The sequence below is a fragment of the Dothidotthia symphoricarpi genome (genome assembly GCF_010015815.1).
Source record: "Dothidotthia symphoricarpi CBS 119687 unplaced genomic scaffold P153scaffold_24, whole genome shotgun sequence".
Lineage (NCBI taxonomy): Eukaryota > Fungi > Ascomycota > Dothideomycetes > Pleosporales > Dothidotthiaceae > Dothidotthia > Dothidotthia symphoricarpi.
This window is the reverse complement of record NW_022985031.1, coordinates 400,287-419,342: the sequence shown is the minus strand read 5'-3', so window position 1 is coordinate 419,342 and position 19,056 is coordinate 400,287. Positions and strand designations below refer to the sequence as shown.

General features: G+C 55.4%; 7 protein-coding genes across 7 annotated transcripts; 1 reads left to right on the top strand and 6 right to left on the bottom strand.

The window, feature by feature from the left end:
* Positions 1-110: 110 nt before the first annotated feature.
* P153DRAFT_426669 (uncharacterized protein) lies at positions 111-4,219 on the top strand (the record flags this gene model as incomplete). Its single annotated transcript, XM_033672616.1, has 4 exons — positions 111-474; positions 544-3,653; positions 3,697-3,940; positions 4,020-4,219. Exons 1-4 carry the CDS (start codon positions 261-263, stop codon positions 4,217-4,219), a joined length of 3,768 nt encoding a protein of 1,255 aa, XP_033518614.1. The 5' UTR covers positions 111-260.
* Positions 4,220-4,622: 403 nt separating this feature from the next.
* On the bottom strand, positions 4,623-5,826 carry P153DRAFT_371087 (copper/zinc binding superoxide dismutase). Its single transcript, XM_033669184.1, has 4 exons — positions 5,771-5,826; positions 5,277-5,456; positions 5,064-5,215; positions 4,623-4,994 (listed from the first exon to the last, which is right to left on the bottom strand). Exons 1-4 carry the CDS (start codon positions 5,781-5,783, stop codon positions 4,875-4,877), a joined length of 465 nt encoding a protein of 154 aa, XP_033518613.1. The 5' UTR covers positions 5,784-5,826; the 3' UTR covers positions 4,623-4,874.
* Positions 5,827-6,088: 262 nt separating this feature from the next.
* P153DRAFT_351077 (transaldolase 1) lies at positions 6,089-7,540 on the bottom strand. The gene is made up of 4 exons (XM_033666315.1): positions 7,265-7,540; positions 6,891-7,205; positions 6,455-6,838; positions 6,089-6,404 (listed from the first exon to the last, which is right to left on the bottom strand). Exons 1-4 carry the CDS (start codon positions 7,301-7,303, stop codon positions 6,168-6,170), a joined length of 975 nt encoding a protein of 324 aa, XP_033518612.1. The 5' UTR covers positions 7,304-7,540; the 3' UTR covers positions 6,089-6,167.
* An 879-nt stretch (positions 7,541-8,419) lies between these two features.
* On the bottom strand, positions 8,420-9,678 carry P153DRAFT_435400 (putative short chain dehydrogenase/ reductase). Its single transcript, XM_033673143.1, has 2 exons — positions 9,435-9,678; positions 8,420-9,381 (listed from the first exon to the last, which is right to left on the bottom strand). The coding sequence occupies exons 1-2, from the start codon at positions 9,529-9,531 to the stop codon at positions 8,501-8,503; spliced, it is 978 nt and encodes a 325-aa protein (XP_033518611.1). The 5' UTR covers positions 9,532-9,678; the 3' UTR covers positions 8,420-8,500.
* Positions 9,679-9,738: 60 nt separating this feature from the next.
* On the bottom strand, positions 9,739-11,407 carry P153DRAFT_371084 (1-acylglycerol-3-phosphate O-acyltransferase). The gene is made up of 3 exons (XM_033669183.1): positions 10,703-11,407; positions 10,496-10,593; positions 9,739-10,443 (listed from the first exon to the last, which is right to left on the bottom strand). Exons 1-3 carry the CDS (start codon positions 11,062-11,064, stop codon positions 9,968-9,970), a joined length of 936 nt encoding a protein of 311 aa, XP_033518610.1. The 5' UTR covers positions 11,065-11,407; the 3' UTR covers positions 9,739-9,967.
* Positions 11,408-11,916: 509 nt separating this feature from the next.
* Positions 11,917-13,178, bottom strand: P153DRAFT_371083 (inosine monophosphate dehydrogenase). Its single transcript, XM_033669182.1, has one exon. It carries the CDS (start codon positions 13,097-13,099, stop codon positions 12,101-12,103), a length of 999 nt encoding a protein of 332 aa, XP_033518609.1. The 5' UTR covers positions 13,100-13,178; the 3' UTR covers positions 11,917-12,100.
* Positions 13,179-13,391: 213 nt separating this feature from the next.
* P153DRAFT_351063 (uncharacterized protein) lies at positions 13,392-18,530 on the bottom strand. The gene is made up of 2 exons (XM_033666314.1): positions 18,245-18,530; positions 13,392-18,186 (listed from the first exon to the last, which is right to left on the bottom strand). The coding sequence occupies exons 1-2, from the start codon at positions 18,278-18,280 to the stop codon at positions 13,804-13,806; spliced, it is 4,419 nt and encodes a 1,472-aa protein (XP_033518608.1). The 5' UTR covers positions 18,281-18,530; the 3' UTR covers positions 13,392-13,803.
* Between the last annotated feature and the right edge of the window lie 526 nt (positions 18,531-19,056).

Sequence of the window (19,056 nt, the reverse complement as noted above, 5' to 3'; positions counted from 1 at the left end):
CGACGGGCCAATCCCAGCAATCTGCACGTGACGCCATGTCCGCCGTCGATCCCGCCTCGTCAAATTGCACCTCTGCGACTTGCACTGGGACTCTCTGCGTCGCGCCTGCCTTTACATCTCCCCACCACGTGCGCCCAACTAGCGCGCCCTCCTTGGACACCCAGTCGCAGCTTCTCCATCTAGATCCCGACGACGCGCGCCTGCTGCCGGATGCATTGAGGCAGCCCCGACCGTGCACCAGATCGCGTCGAGCTCCCGTCATGGCGAACAACCAGTACTCGCAGCCGTACTTCGGCCTGCCCTTTGCCTTTTCCCATCAGCAGATGCCACAGCCCGTGCCGACCGCGCATCCAGAATCACACGCGGGCTCCTCGGACGCGCGACAGCCTCCTGCCCCCGACGCCTTTCCGAGTCTCCCTGGACTCAACTTTACCGCGTACGGCCAAAACACGCAACAGCCGCAGTACTCCCCAAGTGAGTGCACCTGGTCCATCGCGCTCTCTTCGAGGGCCTGGTGTGCCTGCCATGGCTAACGAGAAGCAGCCGCATGGCCACCACCGCCGCCAGATGCGTGGTTGCCCTTCATGCAGAACGGAATGGTCCCTCCGCCGCCCCTTCCAGGCTTTGGCTTCCCGCCGCCCGGGCTGCCTCCGATCCCCCAGCACCACCCAGCCACACCGACTGCCTTCCCTCCCCGGCCTGCCACAGCCGCGAACGAGCGCGTCACCGAAGTCATGGACATTGACAGAGAAGACGGCGAAGTGAGTGATGGCGAGGTTGCCTCTCACGCTTCAGCGCACAATGCTGAAAGACAGACCAAACCCGAGCCTCCCCGCTCTACCCCGCAGACCTCACGCGTGCTTGACGAGCCCTACAACCCCAGCCGCCCTGCTGCTGGCCAGAAGACGTCGCAGGAGCCCGCGCGAAAGCCCGCGCAGCCACAAAGTGCACAACCCATCGTAGACACGATGCAGCAGAATCGCGAGGCAGTCAGGCAGTTTGTCAAGCTCCTCAACAGCAACAACGTGGGCTATCGCGCCTTGGCGAATGAGGTGGACGACAGCCAAAGGGATCTTCTCAGGGGAGTCTACTCAAGCTGCAATCTGGCCTCGGAGCCCGAACCCATTGTGTTGCCCAAGGCCAATGGCGCAGGTCAAGCGTCTGCTATCAGTCCCGCTGTTCAGCCAAGTTCCGTCACACAAGACCAGCCCCAAAATGTGATGCTCGCCAAAACAGTGCCTGCAGTCAAGACCAACGTAAACCCTGTGCCACCAGTCAAGTCTGCGCCTTCGCCCGTGGACCGAAAGGACTACATCGCGCGCCTCCAAGCTGCAAAGAAGGCCAAGCAGGCAGGTGCTATGAAGCCAAGTCCGCCGCGGAAGACAACACCAACAACAGTAATCAATCCCGTGCCGGCTGTCAAATCACCCCAGCCTGCCTCGACGCCGATGCCTAAGCAGCCGGCGACGGATGAGCAGAAGGCACGAAACACCGAACTGATCAAGAAAAGACTGGCAGCCATCAAGGCAGGAAAGAAACCCGCAAGCACCGCTTCAAACGGGCCAGTATCATCCTCGTCCCCAGCGCCGGTTGTTGAAAGGGCTCAAGGAACAACTGCGCCACTACCACAAGCTGCGTCGAATGGCGCAAACACCCCGAACCCTCCATCTCATGTATCGTCGTTCCCTGGCCTACCAGGCCTGTTCATGAATATGTCGCCAAATCCAAACGGCACATCGGCAACTGTGTCAAAGCCATCCCTCACAATTCCTCAAAAACGACCTGCTCCCTCGGACAAATCCGAGGTATCGACACCACGGGGTTCAGTCGCCTCCTACACGCGACCACTAGGAGAATCGCCTCACACGCGTCACAACGAGCAGGTGATTATCAACATAGACGACTCCGAAGGAAGCGACATGGACATAGAAGATGACCAGGACGCCCCAAAGTCTGCCGCAGCATCCCCCCTGCCTCCGACCCATGACATCCATCAAACACCAGGAAAGCTTCCCGACTTTCCCCTCCGTCCAGCGTCTGTCCAGCCCGCTTCGTCTGCTGTTAGTACGCCAGGTCCGCAAACTCCAGCCACTCTTGCGCGTAAAGATGGAATCGATAAGAAGGAACGAGAACTCGCAGCTCTCAAGATCACGCTGAAGAAGAAGCTCGCAGAAAAGCGCGAGAAGGATCGGGCAGCAGCGGCCACAGCTGCTGCCGCGATATCAACCCCTTCATCTCTTCCCCCAAGGCCACCAATGCCGGAGTTACCTCCTCAGAACACCTCTCACGTTCAGCCAGTCACAATGGAGTCGTCGTATTCGATGCCTATTCGGGATGGGCTCGACTCAACCACAAAGCCTCGTTTCGCTGACAGCCCTTCAACCCATAACAACAACAGCCGACGTCGACGAGAGCAGATCTTGCTCGAGCAGTCCTCTTATGACGCCGAATTAGTGAGCAACCAGGAGCAAGTTGCTCGATTGACGAAAGAGATGGGCCAACTTCTTGCACGTAATGAAAAGCTTACCAAGGATAAAGCCAGGCTCGCTGAAGAGCTTGAGAGCTTGGGTGTTGATACAGAGGGCATGTCGCACGCAGAACTCCGCGCAAAAAAGGATGAAATCGAGCACGCAAAGTCTCCCTTATCTAATAGCCAGCCACAGGATGCAGGTCATATCTCGCAGCCCATCATAAACGGGTTCAAAACTTCTGCTCGTGTGTCGCCTCCTGCGGAAATCCCACAACCCACGCCAGCAGCCGAGAAGAGTACGCCGGTCGCGTTGATGTCCGCTAATAGCATGGGGGTTGCACATATCACTCTTCCAGGGCTGGGTCGTGCGGTGCATCAAGCACCCGAACCCAAAACTGCGGACTTCCATAACTCGGTCTTGGAAGATACCCCTGCTGCTGAACCTATGAGTGTCATGCCACAAGAATCACGAGTGGCAGACACCCAAGATTTTTCCCAATCGAACGAGATTCTTGCTCGTGCTGATACGGACCGGATGTCTATCAACGGAAGTACAAGTGGTGCACGTCGCTCTGCGACTCCACTCGATGACGAAGAAGATTTCTATTCTCCACCGCCACCAGCCGCCACTCCTACCGAGGCTGAGAACAACATCATAGAAGGTCCCCAAGCCCAAGTTGCGGCTAATATGAATGTGGTGACATCTCCTTCCGAGGAGGGCGAAGTGGAGATGTCTTTGTCCACAGAGGACGAGGAGGAAGAAGAAGAGTACGAGCCGGAAGAACCGACGTTTGTCACAGACATTCCCATCCCAGAAAACCAAGTGCCTGAGCCGGATGTCGCACAGTCGTCTTCATCGCCCGATGTCTCGACAGATGAGGAGGAGCCGTATGAACCTCCTGACTTTGATCAAGAGATGACTGATATCCCGGTTGCCACTATGGACGCGACCGTTGGCCAGAACGAGCCTGAAGATGAGGTGGAAGATGGTGCTATGGACATCGCTACATCTTCATCCGACGAATCAAGTGATTCAGACTCGGACGAGGAATCGTCCTCAGACCCCGAAGACGATGATTCTATATCTGCAAGCAACGCGCCTCTACGGGATACTGATATTGCTGACGATTTAGCGCCTGAGCTGCAAACTGAGCCAGTGCCCGTGGTTAGTATCTCGGAAACGGTACGTACATCCTCTTTGACGAGGTTTAGCTAATCGGAAACAGGTGCCTGTAGATGATGATCAAGTTGAGTTGGACAAGTTCACTCCGTATGAGAGTCCACTTCGCATGTTCAAATCCTACCGCTACCACCCTAGTTACACACAAGATGTCAGCGGTGGCTTTCTGTCCATGACTTATAGTCATCAAATTGATGCAGAAACGCCTTTGTGCCAGTACGAATCAGCAGGCGGTTCATGCAATGACGCCGAATGCCCCGATCAGCACTTTCGGGGCATGGGTATTACCGGTGCGTGACCGGAATGGAGTTTTCATTGACGTTTGGTTTGCCCCGCCCTCGTACGCAGACTGACTTGGACACTTTTTAGGTGAGAAACTCCTTGTTCAGCTTGGCACAGCCAACCCTGGGAAGACGCCCGAGGCAAAGCAGAAGTGGAATGATGGCCTGAGGGGCGTCCTCAAGGAGCTGCGTCAGAAAAACATCAAAGATCCCAACGGGATTGCTGAAGAGATCGCCAAGTATCGGAGGGAATTCCTCGATGACGATACGAGGGTCGTCAACTTGTAAATGACGGAGGGATACTTCGGCGTGGGCCGAAGTTGCTTGGTAGTTGTGCCCTTTTGATTGACCTTGACCACCTTACAGTACAGTGTCTTGTCTCTTAATTTCCTCCCCCTCTTTCTCCGAGCCAATCGACCTACTTTGACGGTCTTTCCTTTCGACCGCCGGCGCTACACTACGCGCCGGACGTAATACTTCGACACCTGGCGCACGGCGTCGGACTGTAAGCATCGATACCCCTTTGCATTGGAACGGAGTTTGGTCATTCATTGAATGAGCCCGAAGAGCGGTGGACGTGTACGATGAACGATCTGGGCTGGCCGTATGCAGCTACCGTCTCCTCAGCTCATTGACATGGACAGAGCGAGATTTGGTCATCTCCAGAGGAACAATGGAGCTGAGGTAGATGGTTGGCTATGGCGATCCTAGATAGATATATAATCACATGTATTTGGTATCAATATCTTCAATGCCTGTAAATGCATCGAGTGTGTACATCATGAGCCGCAGAGAAAGGTTGATAGTGAATGTAGTATTATTCTTGAAATGCGTTACACAATGTTCATCATTTATGTTATGTTGTCAGCGTGACGTGGTGTTGTCTCCAGGCTGCTGAAGTACATTGTCATGTCTTGACTCGGAACTTGAACCGCTAAAGATTCTAGTTGGAGATACCAATCACACCGCAAGCGGGACGGGGTCCAGCATTGCCGGTCTTCTTGGACTCCTCGTGTCCGCCCTTGCCAAGGTCATCGGTACCGGCGTGGACGACAATGGTGCGCTACGACATGTCAACTCTTGTCCTATCACGAGGTGGAAGGGAAAGGAGAGGGAAAAAGAGTAAACTCACGCCAACGACGCTGTCTGGGCCAATCAGCTTGATCAGCTTGTCCTCAACGCTTCCCTTAGCATTGCCCTGGCCGTCGGTCTTGAAGTTACCGAGGTCACCGACGTGGCGCTCGTCGTCCTCAGGAGCACCGTGGGTCTTGTTGTGGGGGTTGACTGTGGTATATCAGCACCCGTACTATCTCTTCTCTCGATTCCAGTCTACGAGTATACGTACAGTGGGGCCCAGCAGATGTGCATCCGTTGGTGTTGTCGCCGAATGCGTGAACGTGCATACCACGCTCAGCGTTGGCGTCGTGGCCAGTGATGTCCCATGTGACGGTGGTGGGCGAGGAGTCGTTCGCCTGCTCGAAGGTGACGGTGCCCTTGACGTTGGAGTCACCACGGAGAACAGCGACTATGACAACGATGTTAACAACCAAGTCCAATTCGTACCGTTCGCTTCTACCCGTTACCCGCGTACACGAAATACGGGCGCCATCAGGGTGTTTGGTAGAGGGCACTGATTGGAGCGTCGAAAACACGAGCTGGAATGTGACAGGCTGCCATCACCCCATCAGGGTGCTCGAAAGCCCCTCAATTGCGCCGTCTCCAATGATTTGGAACGCTGGATCCAGCGTCGCGGACACAATGTGCTCATTCTCGCTCACACATGGTTGCCCCACCTTCTCGCAACCGACAAAGCTCATGTAGAAGGAGAGTTGAACGTACCGGCTTTGACCATTGTGACGGTTGTATAAGGTGGTTGATGGAATTGGGTTGTTTTGAAGCTTGACAATACGTCGGGTGATGAGATGGGTGAGAAGGAGACAGATGTTGTGAGGTCAGGTAAGCTCCCAGATTTCGTAGGGCAAGGTCGAAAGCGGGGCATTCGGAGTGTCTCGGATTTAACATTGGCTGGCCCCACTGATGATGAATCCACAGCCCCTCACGAACAACACATGGTATGACGTTACGCCAGGGCAAGTTGACAGGAATTTTACGTTTTCTTATTTTGATATCTCGGGGTTGCTACCTAAACTCCATTCTCAAAGAAAGACACGTAGAGAGCACCTATGCAAACATAACATTCGTTCCTTCATGACTGTCCTTCATCGGAGCACCTACTCTACGCCTCGACCTTCTTGCGCAGGATGTCCTTGAGTGTGACGGCATCAGCAGCGAATTTCGAGATACCTTCACGGAGCTTCTCGACGGCCATCTGGTCCTCGTTGAAGTAGAAGCGGAACGCAGCCTCGTCTTTGATGTAGCTCTTCTTCTCGATGTCGAGGTTGACCGCGTCTTCGGAGATAAGCTTCTGTGGGACGTCGTCTTTGGAGTTGTAGAGTTGCTCGAGGAGGTTAGGCTAGGATATGTTAGTTGGCTGTTTGGTCGCATTTAGTTGATTCAACTCACGGCAATGGTCAAGTAGTCGCAACCAGCAAGCTCAGTGATCTCGCCAATGCTCCTGAAGGACGCGCCCATGACAATGGTCTTGTAGCCGTGCTTCTTGTAGTAGTTGAAGATGCTCTGCACGCTCTTGACACCGGGGTCCTCCTCCTTGGGGTACTCCTTCTTGTTCGCGGCCTTGAACCAGTCCATGATGCGACCAACGAAGGGGGAGATGAGGAAAGCGCCGGCCTCAGCAGCAGCAATGGCCTGGACAAGAGAGAACATGAGGGTCAGGTTGGTGTTAATTCCGTGCTCGGACTGGAGAATCTCAGCGGCCTTGATGCCCTCCCATGTCGAGGCGATCTTGATAAGGACGCGGTCCTTCTCAATGCCCTGCTCCTTGTACAGCTGCGCAAAGTCAGATGGAATTCTCGCTTGCTTCGAGAGTGTGCAGACGTACATCAATAATGCGCAGAGCCTTGTTCACTGAGGCTTTTGTGTCGAAAGAAAAGCGCGCATCGACCTCGGTGGAAACCTTGCCGGGGATGAGTTTGAGGATCTCCTTGCCGAACTGGACCAGGAGAGCGTCCAACGAGTGGTCGACCTGGCTGTCGATGTCGCCGCCTTCCTTCTTGCCGTAGGCAATGGCATCGTCGATCAGCTTCTGGTACTCTGGCTTCTTGGCGGCAGCGAGAATCAGCGACGGGTTGGTGGTCGCATCCTGAGGGTTGTACTTGGCGATGGTCGCAAAGTCACCAGAGTCGCATACGACGGTCTGCAGGACAATGTTAGTTCCCCACGTGCTTGAGGCAGGTACAATGCGACGGTACTCACGGTGCCAGTGGCCTTGAGTTGGTCGAGAGAGCTGGACATGGTGGATGTGATGTGGTGGATGTGTTTGTAGGAAGATTGGAGAGGATACGAGGAGAAGAAGAAGCAGAAGAGAGAGGAGGAAAAAGGCCGTGTTGTTGTTGGGGGTCACCTTTCTACACGACGGCCCCTCCAAGGCCCCTCTGTAACGTCAGTTACCTCCGGGCCGGACTAGCCCCACGCTTCGCATCGCAGCAATCAGCGCGCCGCCGTAGAGACCCTGACCACCGATACGGCCCTGTCAGCAACACCAACCGGCGTTCATGCCCCTCGCAAAACCACCAATGACGCAATTCTGAAGCAATTCTCGGCCAAAGTCACGAAGCTGGTCCCTTGTCGGCCAGCTTGCCGTCTTCTGCCCTGCCGCACGCCCTCGCTGCTCCACCATCATCGTGAGAATTTTTGAACAAGCACAAAGGCTCGGACGAGTGTCACCCGCGCCAAGCGCTCAATGTCCGCCTGTTTCCATGGTTTGGTCCCTGCGTCGCTGCGGCTTTTGCTCTGGTCGACCGTCTCAGCGGCGGCCCTCGGAAAAATATCCCTCAGTCGTGTGTTCCAGCTCTGTCACAATTATCGATAGTTATCAATCTTCGTGCTTGAATTCCCCCGGAGAAACATCTTCCCTCTCAACACATCCGCACACTATCGTCGCCGCCATCTTGTTAGCACCGTAGTTCGCTCTATAATCACATCAACACAAACCCCTATTCTTGCTTTGTTAGTGATCAAAATGGTGCGCTTCACCTGACCATCGACAGCCGGTTATTACCATGCAAATCGCACCGAACCCGGCCAGTCCTGTTCCCACTTCATCGGCAGCGGCCCTTTTGCACGTGGAAATCCACTCCGCATGAAAGTAGCTCCACTTTTGGCGTATGACTTTTACGGAGGGGCAAACCATCCTACGTATGGTTCCAGTCAGCAAATACATGCTTTGTAATGAATTCTTTGAAGGGCGACCATCCCTCTCGGGTTACAAGCTTTCCAAGAACGCTTGTTTGAGCTCCCCAGCCATGATGAAACTGTGCTATTCACGCGCCTGGTAAGATAGAAGCTCACGACTAGCATCGCCTCGAGCTCATCACGCAAACGTTTGGAGTCACTGCTACGCGTAGTAACAGGAAATCTTTGAATTCCAATACCGTCAGAAACAGACTATTGAACAGATATCACCCACGCTACTCATACTAGCCCGTACATCTACACGTCCGCCTTCCCAACACCCCAGTTTCCATCCCCCAGCCAGTCATACACTTCGTTGTACTGCTCCTGTAAATTACTAGCCGTATGTCCCGCACCACTCGGCCCTGGATCATTCAACGCTTCTACAAGTCTTGTCTGTGTGGCTCCAACCTCGAGTATAGTCCCCCCACCCAGATCAGACTCCTCGAGACATCTCACCATTGCCTCTGCTACCTCCTCAGGCGTGGCCCATTTATCCTTATTCTCGTCCAAGAACGTCATCTTCTCTGGATGTTCAGTCCACAGCGGTGTTTTGATTATGCCTGGTGCTACGCCGTTCACTCTAATCCCGAATTTCGCGTCAAGGGGCCCGAGAGAGCGGATAAATCCGTTCATGGCGTGTTTGGCTGCGTTATAGAGTGGTGTGTGTAAGTTGCTGATCTGGCCTGCGACGCTACTGATGATGACCACTCTCTTCGGTTTGTCGACACTCACTTTGGCTTTCTCGGGCGGAGGGTTCAGGAAATGCCGTATAGCAAGTTGTGTGGCACGAATGGGGTGAGTGATGTTTATATCCAGCGTCGCGTACCGTCCTCCATCCGCCGTATCCCTACTTTCTCCACCAGGGACACCTGGGGGGTGCCAGAAGTTGCTCCAGTGCGGATCGTAAATTCCTGCGCCTGGACAAACAATATCTACCTCCCCAAACTCTTGTGTGCAGACGGAGAACATTCGTTCGAGCTGTGGCCAGTTCGTCACGTCGGTCTCAAGGAACACCGCGCGAGGCTGATCGGAGTATTGGGAAAGGAGAGCCTTGGCCTCAGGTCGAAGAGACAGGTCAGCGATGAGGACATTGCAGCCACGGCTTAAAAGGAGGGCTGCAAAGGAAAAGTTGATTCCTAGACATTCATTAGTATAGCACTGTATTCGATATAGTGTAGGGCGACCACACCGGATCCAGCGCCTGTGACGATCGCGTTCTTTCCCTTCACATCATAGGCCTCTGGGTTCATAGTCTCGTTCTCTGATTTTGACTTTTGGGCTTCCATATTTGCAAATAAAACGTCTCAACTTTTCAACGCTGTTCAATGCTGTTGGAGGTGATGAGTGACGGGTTTGAGATACAATTCTGACACGATTGTGAACAGTATAAAACTGAAAGAAGACCTTTCAGTTGACCACATCATAGCTTCAATGGGACGTGCGATGAGGGGTATTGCGGGGCACTCGCTCGGTAGAGTAGAGTCCGGAATCTTCCAGTACCAGTTTGGTTCGTTTGTTCACGCCTTCTATTCTTTCGTGCTGCGCGGCTATGAGTGCCCTGGTCGCGAGCTTTCTTTCAACTACTAACTGTACAGACTGCCACCACGCGCTGCCGTTGTGTTAAATGCCCAAGTGCCTTAACGCCGTGTACGCCAACCCATACCTCACCGATGCTACATCAACTAATCCTGACTGAAACTCGTGTAAAGCTCTCCATGTCTTCTAAACCCTCTTCCTAAGCTCCCCCCGTGCATTGTCAGCGCCAGACGCCCTCGGCAGCGGTACCCCATTCCCCGTCCCGCTGACATGGCTCAGCCTCACCAGCTCTTCCATCATGGCGTTCCTCGTCTTCTCTACCAGCCTATCTACGTCCGCGGAAGTGAGCCCCTTTGTTGGTATTGGAGGTAGGACGCTGACATCCACGACGCCAGGATTGAACCTCCGTTTCTTCGCATCCAGCACGTTGCTATAGTTTGCGCAGACGATGGGCACAATTGGGACCTGGGCCTGCACGGCAAGGTGAAAAGCGCCTTTCTTGAAGGGTAGAAGCGTGGGCTCGGAGGCGTAGGAACGTGTTCCTTCGGGGAAGATGAAGACACTCTGTCTGGAGGAACGCATGGTGTCAACAGCAGAGTCAAAGGCCGCGCGGGCGGTGGCGCGGTTGGCACGGTCTATGAAGACAGTTTTTGAGAGTGACACTTGGAGATCAGTTAGCGAGTGTGATGTTAAGGAGAATGAGAGACGGCGTACTAAACCAGCCCAGGAAGGGCATCCACTTCAGCGAGCTTTTTGCAGTGACGGAGCAGTATTGGGGAAATATGCAGCCCAGCATAAGCACATCAAGCTCTCTGTGAAATGTCAGTATAACCACATGGTGGTATTGTACTGCGGGATGCTGTATTTTGGAGCTTGCTGTCTGCTCCCAGTATCCCAGCACCCGCCGACAAGTTCACTCACGACTGATGATTTCCCACAAACACTGCCGGCCTCTCCAACAACGCCTCCTCTCCGCCCCTCCTTCCTCCCACGCTCTTTCCATTGTCATGCACACTGAATGTCACACCCGTTGTCCACCACATGAGCCACTTGAATGACCGGCCAGTTGTCCATTGGCTCAGTCCACCGTACCCCGCGCATCTGCAGAGTATGCTCGCAACCACGCCGTACGACGCGGAAAACAAAAGCATGATGAAAGCGGTGACCATAAAGGCTGCGAAGCGGACCATGTCGGCAGGCCCGCGGGGCAATACGAGGGAGACGAGCCGCAGGAACATTATGAGCGCTGCGAGGCTGGCAGGAAGGTAGAGGAGCCAGCTCATCGCGCGGACTACGCTGTGCGGTGCTGGGTCGGGAAAGATGTAATTGGGTCGTCGTTACGATGCGCGCGGCATGCGACTGAATGCGGTCGTATGTGGCGAGTGGACGTGGGCGTTGGAATAGAGCTGGGTAATTCGTCCAGAGCTCTGCGAGTGATGTGTCGTAAATGGACTGTACCACCTTTTTTTGCGATCACGATGATAGGCGCCGAGGTTCGCAGTCTCGCTAAAGAAGGAGCAGGGATCAAGCTTTCCCAAGCACGTCAGCTTGAATCCTCGTCTTTCTGGTCACTGTGTTTGGACGACAAGGCAGTGGAGTTATAAGAGGAGAAACAAGACGTCTTTACGTCCTGTTACTTTGCGGGGCCCCGGAGAAGCTCTGGGGAAGCATTCTAAGACAACTGGCCCCATGCTCCTTCCTCCCGTGTGTGCACGCATGACTTGCAAACCAATCTGTTAGATGCAGGTGCAATGGCTCCGAACGTCATGTGCGTCTGATTTTCACATGCAAAATTTGCATCTGTAGGTACCTGATGCGAGGTGAACAGGGATCACAAAACACAACATTCGTATCGCGTTGCCCGACATCTTGACATGTGTTTGGACAGTTCATCTTCGACGAGCAGCAAAAAACTTGACTCGGCATGTAGAATCATTGTCGAACACTGCTGCTACAGAAGACACAATGCAAATTGTGCAGGTTCAGACGCGATGGAAAAGTACATTGAGTTTGTTCAAAGACATCTACATCCGATGGAACTGCTTCTCGATCGACCGTGAAAGCAGGAAGTAAGTGGAATTCTTTAAGCTCCTATATGCCACAGAATTACATAACTAAGATTTATCAGAGTGCAGTCCGGCGTATACTGCTAAAATTCCAGGCATAAGTCTTCTACACTAAGCTTAGTTGTAGTTGTCAAGCTGTTGCATGATTTCGTCAACCAAAAGCTACATATTAGATTTATCGTTCTAGAAATTGAAAGTAAAATCGGACAACAGCACCGCTGTACTAAACAACACAACATGCAAATCAAGCGACCTACAGTTTCGCACTCTCGACCACCAACGCGTTTCCTTGTGTCAATACTTCAATAGCATCCCTCTCCATGGTTTTCGCCAACTCCTCACACGTCGGCACATCATGAATCAACCCTGCGCACATGCCCAAGCTCCACACCCCAGCATCGACATCACCAGTTGCGTAAACCTCTTTCCCTCTCTGGCCGCTCATCAAGTGTGCCACATGCTCGAACTTGACGTCTTCCTTTGTGTTCTCGATCTGGTGAACTTCCATCGATACGACGTTCTTATGAAGTCTGGTCGTGTTTCGGAATTTCCTCAGCACAAGAACAGTGTCATTTTCCGTGGCTTTGACGATCGCGTCCTTGACGTTCTGGTGGATGGGCGATTCAACTGTGCACATCCAACGCGTCCCCATATTCACTCCTACGGCCCCCAGCGCCAGAGCAGCAGCAAGCTGCCTTCCATTTGCGAAACCGCCAGACGCCAGGTATGGAATCTTCAACTGCTCGGCGCACAGCGAGAGGAGCATGAGAGACGTCGTGTCGTATTCGCCGCCATGTCCGGCGCATTCTATCCCGTCGATGCTGATGCAGTCCACACCCAACTTCTCCGCTCTCAGCGCATGCTTCAGCGTAACACACTTGTGGAAAACCGTCACGCCGTTGTCCTTCAGGTACTTCAACACTGGCGTTGGGTCACCTGCCGTCTCCACAATCTTGATACCCTCTTCGACAACGACTCTCGCATACGCAGCGTAATCCGGCGCGTTCATCGATGGAAGTAGAGTGATGTTGACGCCAAACTGTACAGCCGAGGGTTTGAGCAGAGACTTTGTTTTCCGGATCTCAAGGCGAAGTGCTTCGGGAGTGGGTTGTGTGAGGGCGGTCAGGAAGCCTAGACAGCCTGCGTTGGCGACAGCGCTGATGAGCTCCGCGCGACCTACCCACATCATGCCGCCTTGCACCAGAGGGATACGGATTCCGAGTTTCTCGCTGAGCCATGTTTTGATCGGCATTTTGAAGTAAGCGGGGAGAAATTTGATCTGAGGAGAGTGAACTGTTGACGTTGTTCTGTTTTGGAAGGGATGTTAGTGGAATATGCATGAGCATGTAGCTTGTATACCCGTACAGACTAGTGAGTGAGCCGAGGTACTACCCCACACGTGAAGGGCCGCATCCTTCTACCAGGGTCTGCATGCCGACGAATCAGATCGGTAGAACGAAGGCCTCACCTACATGAAGCTCGTTACTGTTAATAGAGGTGACCTAAGTCCAAGTTTTGAAAATGCAAACACTTTCGACGCTCAGAGGCAGGGATGATTAAAAATTATCTATGTACATGCACATGGCATCAACCTATCCAAGCATGTACAAACAAGTAACGAAAGTCGCTGCGTCGATGCGCACGTGTCCCTATCTCCAATGGTATCATTGTCGCGCGAAAATCCACAAACCACCACCTGCTGAGAATAACATAGGAGAATGTTGGTGAGTCCAACGTAAAGAGCCACACTAAAGTGGTGGTTGATGGGAATCTCTTCCCGAAAATTTGCTCGGACGATAGCATCCCATCAAGATAATTGACGTCCTCGAAACAAAAGAATTGACAAATATCTGTGACTGATTCGAGCGCGCAGAATCTGACGACGCTTTCCGTTCGTTGCTTACAAAGCCACAACGCACATACCTAGAACCCACGTCAGTCATGAATCGACCAAGTCTAGTCAGTCAATCCAAAAACCCGCCTCAGCCCCTGAAATTTCTTCTTCTTCCCACTTCGTCCATAGGACACACTCCGTCCATTCCCATCCACAATGGGCGCCGTGTTCGTCGTATCATGGCTCAACTGGCTCGAACGCCTGCCACTCTGAAACCGAGGTCGTCGGGGTGCGATGCCATCTGAACTCAACGGCCGGGCGTCATCAGAAATTGGGGGAACGGAAGGGAGTTGTTGCAAGGGCCACTCGGGAGTGGAGTGGCGCTGGAGTTTGGGTGCTCGTTTTTGATTTGGCGAGGTAGAGAGTAGGGATGCCAGGGGCACTGCGCCGATGTCCTTGTCCTCGTCAATTGGAGTGAGCGGGAGGCCGAGGTCACGGTTACGTTGTTGAGGAGGCATGGGGATGTCGACTTGTGCGGAGGGTGTCTGCGAGACGGATGCGATAGAGTCGGAAGTCTTTTTTCTTCCCCCAAGGCCGAAGAAGCTGCGCTTCGCCTTCACTTTATTGTCGATTCCCGCTGCGGGTGACGTAGGGGCATACTTGCTGTCGCGCAGGGAGCCTGCAGATAGAGCCGTGCCTTGCCCGTTTGGGTTTCCATTTGTGGGGCTGGTAGTCATTACATTTGCTGCTGCTTTGCTCTGGGCAGACGGGATTGGTTCATTTTCTGCTTCCTCCTCCTCCAAATCTGTCGAATCACCATCTTCTGTGCCGGCTTTTCTGGGGATGCCGCGCACCGGAGCCAAGTCAGCTGGGAGTTCGTAGTCAGCTGGATCGTCGGAATCAGAATCAGCAAACCGGCTTTGGAAGCGGCGAGGTCGATCATTGTCTTCGTCACTGGAGTCCGCGAAACGGCTAGCCTTAGAGCGCATCGTAGCTGGTGCTTTGGTTTTGGGCTGCTTCTCAACGCTTATCTTCTTTGGGATTATGGGTGAAGATGGTCTAATATCATCAGCCTTGCTGTTTCTAAATCTCCCCATAGGCGACAACGATCTGATACTGAATCTCGAAGACGGCGCAGTGCCATTGGTCGGCGATGATGGCCGTAACGATCTGCGGAGTGTAGGCGGCGGAGATGCGGGAGGCGAGATGGAACGAATAGGAGCTGGTGCACTTGCTCGCATGGTCGGCGCGGGGCCTGATCCTCTCATGGAACTGCGCATTGTGTACTGCCCACCCTGGTTTCGCGCAGCGCGCTTTTGGGCTCGTTCACGCTGGAAGCTACTGACTGAGGCATCCGAGTCACTATCATACGTAGGTACTGGAGCCGTTGCTCTCGTGGAAGCAGGGGCAGCCATGCTTTGTGGTCTAGGAGCAAGCGGAATATGCCTCTTCTGGAGCGCTCCACGAGGCTCTGCCTTCTCTGTGGGTAATGTACTGTAGCGCGATGCAGCCAGACCTACAGCAGGCGTGGGGGTTGAGTCAGCTGTACGCATACTCTTGCGCATCTGGTGTTCGGGTTGTGAGGTTGGGTTGATAACCGTGCCGGCACGCATAGTCTTTTTCATCTGGGGTCCGGATGAGAGTCGTTGGTTGGGCGCTGCGCCTCTCATTGTATTCCTCATCTGAGGTTGAGCTGGAGGTGCTGATTGAGGGGTAAGATTCTTCTTCAAGGCTGACTTGAGAGGCTTGCTTGGCGATGGGGAGACCTGCGAAGACGTGGAAGTTCTAGGAGCTGCCTCAGGCATGGCCTGATGCTGTACATGTGTTTCCTGCTGGTCGGTGGAAGCTTGCAGGGCGCGAGAAGCCTCGGCTGCAGCTTGTGACTGTTCTCCTACAGCAGACTCGTCAAGCGGCGACTGCTGTCGGGCCTGGTTGAGACCACTCCAATGTTGTCTGGCAGCATCCCAACCCTGCATGGGAGTTACGTCGGCATAATCGTGGCCCTCTGCAGTGGTTCCTTGTCGAAGCTTCGAGGGACTTTCAGCACTCCTTGAGGACAGCAGGCCAGAAGATGGAGAGATGACAGGGCTGTTGGCAACTGCATCGATGCTAGCAAAACCACCCTCCGCGTCTGTGAGGTCCTCGTAAGCATCGCTGTAAACACTACTATCGTCGTCGGTGTTGTCAGCTTGTTGGGAATATATCCCCGTCTGCTGCTCCGGCTCGACAGACACATCCTTGAAAGCCATCGGGGCGTAATCTGTCTGCTTGTTTTGGCTTTTGCGGTTATCATCATTCAAGTCTCCGGGCGTCGTTACGTCTTGATATTTCGGTTCGGGGATGTCGTATGCGCGTGGCGTTGCTGGCAGAAGGGCAATGGCTGGCACATCCGCATTGTTTTCTGAACTGCGACTTGTGGGCAACGCAGGCGCAGCGGTGTCCCGCACAGTTGGCTTGATCGATGATTCAAGCCCGACGGCGCCAGAATGTTGCGATGACTCCAACGAGCCGCCGTGCTTCTGAATGCCGACACTTTTGTCGGTTGCTTGCGAGTAGGTGCTGGAGTCCGAGGCGTAGCCACTGCCCTCGTTTGGCGTGACGCCAGGTGCGAGGGATTCGGATCTCGTGGAGGCGTCGACTTGTCTCTGTGCATGGTATCGAGCCATGATGCCGGCTAGTGCAGAGTCGGTGGAGGCAGCCAGTGGGTCTCCAACTGAGCTCACAGAAGCTGACATGGGGGTGGAAACGGTTTCGGTGACCTTTTGCGGCACGTCATCCTGGTCGCGTCGAGGCTCCTTGTCCCGAACGCTGCCAAATGAGGGTAGAGCTGGCCGCGGCTGCATGAAGTCTCCAAACTCGTCTCGGCTCTGGGACACTAAAGTCGGCGGGGTAAGAGGTGTTTCGGGCTCGGTGTATGAATTCACGACAGGTGTCTCGTCGAAGCTGACCCGAATGTTCTTCTTCTTCCTCCTGAAGCCATCCTCTGACATTGTATCCGAGGTTTCGCTTGCAGCTTGGCTGCCGAGGAGGCGCCCACTCGACGCAGCAGGAGAGCGGGGGCGAGACGAAACAGACGGCGAGTGCTTCAAGGCAGGTTTGGATGGAGACGAGGAGCGCGGGAGTGGCTGGTGCATCTCGGCTCCCAGCTCGACCGCGACAGAGGCGAAGTGGGCGGTGCGGGGCGGGCTCAGGTGGCTGTCGTTGGCCGAGCGGGTGCTTGCATGGTCCTGACTGGCTGCCGTGCTGCGGGCAGGGGTGACGGGAGCGTCCTCTGATCTGCGACTCGGGCCAGTCGACACGGTGCGAGGGCTGTCAGCGTCCGTGTCAGCGCCAGCGCCAGCAAAACGCGCCGACTGCTGCGGTCTCCCCGTGAGCTGGGCGACGTACGAGGCCGACGACGGGGGCGTGGACGGTCGCTCCACGGCTGGGCGGAGGGGGCCCGGGCTGCGGCGGCTGCTGGTGCCTGACTGGGCGACGGGGTGCGGGCGCAGGCTGTCGATGTGGTGTGCGACGTAGTGCTGGGCGGGCTGCTCGGGCTCGTTGTGCAGCTCGCGGTGGCGGGCCATGGCGTCCTGCTTGTGGATGAAGCTCCGCGTGTCCGGGTCGTAGACGGCGTTGGGCGACTTTGGGTCGACGATGCGCGGGGCCTGTCTCGTCGCGGGCGGCAGAAATGACCTGGACTGCACTGCTGTCCCCTTGGGCTGTGCCCGCATGCTGCCACCCGCAAGCCGGGCGCTCTCGACGCTGTAGGCCGTGCGGTGCGTCTTGACGGGGGCGTTTGCCGCACTCTGGATGGCGTGCTGCGTCTCGTGGGCCTGGTAGCCCGTCAGGCCCGACGATGTGTGCGGGCGTCTTTGCGACGCCGGAGAGGCCACGCGCTGCACCGCGCCCTGGTCGACGACGGGCGCCGCAAACCAGCCGTGGCTCATGGGTGGCGACGGCTTCGCGCCCGGCGACATGGGCCGCGAGAAGTTGACCGAGGGCGAAGCGTCGTCCTGGTCGTCCTCGACAACCTGCATGAGGTGGCTCGCGGGTCGCTGCTGTCCACGTCCCCCCAGGTCCCCAGCGCCGCGGTCCAGGCTCATACCGCGCCCTCCACCGCGCGGCCCGGGAGACGCCACTCGATACACCGGCTCGTGGCTGGACGACCGGCGATGCAGCGTGCCGCCGCCCCTGAGGTTGCTCGGCACCGAGGGCACAGGGGGAACAGGCTCGGCGGGGTTGCCGGCGCGAAAAGACCGCTCCGTCATGGAGCCAGAGCTGCCGCGCCGCTCCAGCCCCCCGCGCTGTGGCATGGCGCTGCCGTTGGACGACATGGACCCGCGGCGCATCATGCGCTTGGTGACGGTGTCGCCTACGGGCGTCGGCGTCGGCGTGTGCGAACGGAGGGCGGCGGCGGCGGCGGCGGAAGAGAGGGCGCCATTGGATTGCTGGCTGCTGAGAAAGGCCTTTGTTGCGGCGACCGAGGCGGATGCGTTCGGGGCGGGCGACACCCGCGGTAGGGGCTGCACGGCGACGGGTGGTTAGCAAGGCGTCGTGCGAGAGCAGGTGGGACACACGCACTGGATTCGACGCTGCGCGTCTTCGTTTGCCAAACATAGTGAGGGGGATTAGAGATTAATGCGCCTGCATGGCCGTGGCTGAACAAGTCCGGGAGGCCGTGGATGTGTAATGCGATGGAAAATCGAGCCCCGGTCGACAATGTCGCGCGCTAACAGAACACACACCAACACGCCGTGATGTCAACGGCGCACCCTAGCCACGGCGATAAGCGGCGAGTGGGTGCAGTAGGAAGTGGTCGTGGTAGCAGCAGTGTAGGTGTTATAGGAGAAGTAGTAGTAGTAATAGCAGCTGAGCAAACGCCAGCGTACAATGCCCAGTGCAGTCAAAGTGTTGTTGTCGCGTCGTCACACTCCTCCTGGACGATCACCACGTCTCCACGCAGATCGACGCCAGGCCCCAGGTGCCAGCGCAGGCACAAGCTCAAACACATCCTCGTCTCAGCCACCGTCAAACCGTGCCACAGGATGTGACCACGCATCGCGAAACAACTCTCCATCTTTTCTTCTTCCTGCGTCCACACCCCCATTTGCATACACCTCGCGCTGGCCCTGCGTTGGCCATGTAGCCACTTCGTAAGCAGCCAATACGCGAACCACGACGGCTCCGAATCTAGCAGCCCCACAGACGTCCATGACGTAGCCTTGCAATTTGACATGTGGCACATTCCGTTGCTGAGCCGAGTAGCGTCTCGACTTTATGGCACCGTGTTTGTTTGGTCTCACGGACCATTGTTTTGGTAATGCACAGGTGAGACTTAATGGATTTAGTCGCTGGCGACCAATCACAGGCCGACGGTGACTACTGCCACCACC